The sequence below is a fragment of the Triticum urartu genome, chromosome 4A (assembly GCF_056163025.1).
Source record: "Triticum urartu cultivar PI428250 chromosome 4A, HENAU_Tu73, whole genome shotgun sequence".
NCBI classification, from domain to species: domain Eukaryota; kingdom Viridiplantae; phylum Streptophyta; class Magnoliopsida; order Poales; family Poaceae; genus Triticum; species Triticum urartu.
Genome location: NC_141876.1, coordinates 565,115,781 through 565,120,808, shown reverse-complemented (window position 1 = coordinate 565,120,808; position 5,028 = coordinate 565,115,781). Strand labels below are relative to the sequence as shown.

Genomic DNA, 5,028 nt, shown 5'->3' with positions numbered 1-5,028 from the left:
GAATGAAATATAAGCAATGGCATGATGATTAACACTAATCTAGCTGAGCAAAGGGATGTGCAATCTCAAAACAGAGGAACAGAATAATGAATTTCAATGAAAACTTAATACTGATACACAACAGAGTAAAAGAAAGAAGAGGACTAGAGAAGAATAAAGAAATGAATAAGAAAATACTAATCTGATAAACTGATGAAGAAACTACAGAGATTGATAAACTAAACAATTGAAATGACGAGGAGCTAAGAAACTGATAAAATTGAAGAAGAAAGCTAAAACTGAGAAAAATGAAGAAACTGAGAAGAATATGAAACTGATCAACTGATAACTTGAAAAGAAACTGAAGAAGACTAAATGATTTAACTGACAAACACATAAATGAAGAAAGACTAAGGTTTGTGTCTGGTCATATATGATACCTAGACTGAAACATGGCAAAACATCGTGTCTGAAGCCTTGGGCAACTAGTGCTGACTATCTACAGGGCATCGAAATCGATGCCAAGAGTTTCATCATCATGAAAATCAGATGAGCATGAGCAACCCTATCTCCAGATTAGTCTACATCATGAATTTCAACCATCCAGACTTGGAAGTACATTTGGCCATGCTTCGCAGTGGAGTACTTCATGCTGATGCAGTGATCTCCACTCATCACCAACGTGGCTGGACTGTTCCTGCAGATGTTTATGTGTCAAAAATGGACATAGAAAAGACATTAATAGAAAAAAAATCAATGAAGATAGAATGATATATTGTTAAGGTGGTGCCTTACCCACGGATCGGGACCACAAATAGCAGCTTTGCATCAGGACTGACATAGAAACCACCCTGTACATCCCAGCCTTGTCCTGCTCACAACAACCACATTAGCAGATGTTATATTTAGAAAGGTATGAGCACTTTACTTCAATCAGAATTATTTAATGATAATGATTCCATCAGCAGTAACAACCAAATCATCTCAATGATCAGCTCAAGATAGACTAGAGCTATGTGCTTGTGGTACAGAAATTGGACTACAACAGACGCTACCTGGTGGAGGAAGGGTACCAACCCAAACTGAATCAAAAGGCTAAGCAAAAACTTCTTAACGACTGTTTTAGGGCTTGCTTGCACTCCGATTTTTTAGTGTGATCTGATTGGGATTGGTTGGGTTGGCTGCTGCTGCTAATGGCTCTTGGCATTTGAATGCAGACAGTTTTTTTATATGAATGCAGATAGCTAGCTAGTTTGTTTTTTCATTTACTCTGGACGAAGCTGATAACTTGCAGTTTGCTCCCAGTTTGCACTGGATACTGAAACCCAAAGAAATGAGCAAAAAAAAGCGCCATCACTTCCAACCCCCAAACAACACAAATGTTGACACAAACCCTTGATCTGAAAAAATCATTGAACTATAGCTCATTAATTCCATGACAAATCGAAACGAAATCGTATGTGGGAGACAGAAAAAAAAAGCTAAATCGAATCACAACAAAAGGAGGACAGACCCTACCCGGGGGGAGGGGATGAATCAAGGAGCAGAGCTAAAATTCCAAACCAGTGGAATAGTGGGAGACCCTCCCTTGCAGGTCAACGGAGGACTGCTGGGGGAGGGAGAGGAGGGGGCAGTGTAATTCACAACAATAGGGGCTGTGCTGAAGAGGTACAAGTCAGGATTGATCAGGGTAAGCAAGGGTCCCTATTTCAGGGATTTAGAAGGTTGATATTCAACTCAGACTAGCACTATAAGGTCAAGGTTTTATTTTATTTTGTTTTGTTTCAGGAGTTAAGTAACCATTAACCGTGTGGTATGCTAGCCTGGCCTTTGCATGCAGAATTTTGGCGGTACTGATTGGTGTTTCTCATAGAGTATCTGAATGAAATATTACATCCATTTGTTGTGAACTCTCTAGATTGGCGTCTTGCCCATTTTTTGATTTGCTGTTCTGTTTCTGCCAAGAGATGGTTCTTACACTTTAGTAAGTTACAACAGGAAGATCTTTTTGGATAACTAAAATTTAGATACCTTTCTCCTCTATTGACTTGGCATTTCATTTGTATTTGTTGGTACCTGCTGCTTCTTTGCTCTCAATTTTTTGACCACTTGATCCACTTTCGATTCCTTTCTCTTTGAAGGAGGACAACCTACACTGCGAATAGGGATTGGACTGAGTACAATTTTTTCCTTTTTTTCTTTTTCATTGTATCTTCATGCTTTGAAGTTGGATCCTTCTCTTAAACTTCCTACCTAGCACAGTACGCGTCAATCTTACTTTGTAATTCATTAAGGCCATCCATCACCAAGTCATGCAATGCATCAGACTCTGCACCATTCTCTGCCAGTTCGTGGGAACGCTTGCACAAATTATCATAACGCTGCACAACTTGTGTATCAATCATATCATCATAGGAGCATCTAATAAATGTGTGTTTGCGCTTAATATCCTTTCTCCATCGCTGCAATATATACCTAGAAGGTACATCTGTGATCTCCATGAGAGCAAGCACGGAAATGATGTGGCTACACAAGATGCCTCGAAATTCAAAGAGCCTACACATACACTGCACATCACATTCCCCTTGGTTGAACAAGACAATGAACTCTAAAATAACCCTTTTCTCTTTTCCTTTGCCATCCTCCCCTTCACAAAAAATCTTGCTGTCCTCTCTGACTCCAAATGTAAAAATTGATCCTTCTTTGTTCAGCTGAGTTGGATAGCAATAGATTTTACCTCTTAATTGATCTTGAAACTCTTTAAACTTTGCAGTAGTATATGCTGCTTGAAATTGTCTCTCAAAGTCATAGTGAGTAATGCATGGAATTTGCTGTTGGAATGACTTAGAATCAGCCTTGTTTTCTTTCTCTACCTTGTCTCTTAGTAAATTTTCATACTGCTCCACAAATTGCTTCAGAGTTGTTCTAGCATTGACATAGCCATCAAAGAAAGCATTTACACTCTCACTCCTTTTTGTTGAAGACATTCCTGCCCAGAAAGTATCTTTTACATATGCTGGTACCCATCGATTTTTATTATCATATAATCCAGCAAGCCATTCATTCTCCTGAAGATCATATTTATTGATCATCTCCACCCAAGCTTTGTCAAAACCATGTTTGGTCAAGGAATCATACACCACATTTGACAATGTAGATTTAATGTTTTCATACCCATTAAGGTTTTCAGGAATCTTCTTCATGATATGACATGCACACCATCTATGACGAGCTTGAGGGAAAACTTCTTCAATAGCATTCTGCATTGGTTTGCATTGGTCGGTGATTATAGCATTTGGTGGTTTGCATGACATACAGCATAGCCAAGATTTAAACAGCCAAACAAAAGTCTCGGTGTCTTCATTGGACAGAAGACCACAACCTAATAGAACAGATTCTCCATGATGATTTATGCCAACAAAAGTAGCGAGCGGTATTGTATACTTGTTTGTTAGGTATGTAGTATCAAATGTGATGACATCCCAATAAGACTCGTATGCAGCCCTACTTCTTGCATCTGCCCAAAAGACATTTCTCAGTCGTCCATCCTCGGCCACATCCATAACATGGAAAAAAGCTGGATCTTTTGACTGCATATGGAGAAAATACTGATAAAGGGCATGTGCATCTCCAGCACCAAGTTTCAGGCTTCTTTTCTCTTGCAAATAGTTAGTGCATTCCTTTTCACCAAACTCAAGATTTCCATACCAGCCAGCTTCCATAACAGGAGAACCAAAATTCTTGTTCATACGTGCTCCTGCTTGATCATTCAATTCTAGCCTTCTCCTGGAATGCAAGTCCACTTTCTTATGACATCTCAGAAATCTGGCTTTGCTTGGACTTATAGGATGATTGTGGTCAAGCGTAACAGTCGTGATACAAAAGTTTTCCCCACGACGAGAGAAATTACTCTTAGCTGGGCATTGCATCCTTGTCGACGGATTAGGCTTGAATGAGTTCTTTGCTGAGTACTGAGCCTTCCCTTGTCTGTTACAAGCAAGCGTGAAATAAGTAAGCATTTTGTCTTCTCCGTGTCTGGTCGTCCTTCTTATGACACCAAAGCCCTTTTTTCTGGCATAAGCTTTGTAGAACCTGACAGCATCATCCTCGCTGCTGAACATCATCCCCTTCTTGGGTTCCAACGCCACGGTCGGCTCTGCCTGTCGGTCATCTGAAGAATCCCCAATCTCCTCGACGACGAAAGCATCTTCATCCTCTTCGTCAGGTGCTGATCTGTTCTGTTCTGCTACTTCATCCAAAGTTAGATCAGGCTCCATCAAGTACCTAAATTTACCAACAAAAAGATCAGTAGGGGATACATTTTTCTCTAAATTGTAACATGGCTGCACAAACATAAAGGCGCCCTAGGTTGAGCAGGAGCCATCTAGAGGAGAGGATCAGAGGAGATGAGAAAAGGAAACTGAGCTGTGAGCTACGGTTCGGTACTAGGCACTGGAGTTGAGGAGTTAGAGGCCGAGCGCATACCTTGGTGCTGCTGCTGCCGCTACCGCCTGCGAAGTGACGAGCTCAGCCGGCGAGCTGCCGCCGGGGAACGGCCTGCTACTGGCTGTTGCGTGCCTGTGTGAGAGGGGCTGAGGGGGAGCCGGGCAGTCTGTGAGGAACTGCTGGAATTCGGTGCCGGCCTGCCGCCGCCGCCGGTGTGAACCAGGTCGGGATCGAGAGGAAGGATCGATTCAGGGGATCATCGGGGCCGGGCTAGGGTTAGGTCATTAGCTGGGCTGGACCGTATCGCAAACGGACTGAGATCCAGTGCCTTTATCAAGTGAAGTCACGCTGCAACTTTACCCTTCTAATCTCCATCCAATTCACATCCTACAGTCCAGATCACACAAGGGGAAAGGCTCTCAACACTTAGCAGTTTTCAGCATAGCAGCAAACATCAATATAGACTAGCTGCAAACAACGATGCAGTGGCACTTGAACTCAGTTTTATTTGAACAGATTGAAACCCAAAAATTAAAAAACTGCAGATACTCATGAGCAGACTATAAAACAAAATATGGTATTGTGACAGTGTGTATCCGCAGT

At 41.7% G+C, this 5,028-nt stretch overlaps 1 protein-coding gene across 2 annotated transcripts; it reads right to left on the bottom strand.

Annotated features, from left to right (window-relative positions):
- Positions 1 to 306: 306 nt before the first annotated feature.
- On the bottom strand, positions 307 to 4,730 carry LOC125552801 (protein FAR1-RELATED SEQUENCE 6). 2 transcript variants are annotated; one of them, XM_087518954.1, is made up of 5 exons: positions 4,465 to 4,730; positions 2,233 to 4,263; positions 2,056 to 2,129; positions 775 to 850; positions 307 to 676 (listed from the first exon to the last, which is right to left on the bottom strand). In XM_087518954.1, the coding sequence occupies exons 2-5, from the start codon at positions 4,254 to 4,256 to the stop codon at positions 556 to 558; spliced, it is 2,295 nt and encodes a 764-aa protein (XP_087375080.1). In that variant the 5' UTR covers positions 4,257 to 4,263; positions 4,465 to 4,730; the 3' UTR covers positions 307 to 555. The 2 variants fall into 2 exon arrangements, 1 of the variants encoding a protein (XP_087375080.1); XR_015601616.1 differs by having other exon boundaries at positions 2,011 to 4,263.
- Positions 4,731 to 5,028: the final 298 nt, after the last annotated feature.

Bases quoted from the DNA above. Each gene is read 5' to 3' on its own strand.
- LOC125552801 (XM_087518954.1), bottom strand. From the start codon at position 4,256: ATGGAGCCTGATCTAACTTTGGATGAAGTAGCAGAACAGAACAGATCA. The intron at 2,130-2,232 runs GTAGGAAGTTTA...TTCGCAGTGTAG, and splicing joins ATTGACGCGTACTGTGCTAG to GTTGTCCTCCTTCAAAGAGA. The intron at 677-774 runs GTAAGGCACCAC...AAACATCTGCAG, and splicing joins TTTGTGGTCCCGATCCGTGG to GAACAGTCCAGCCACGTTGG.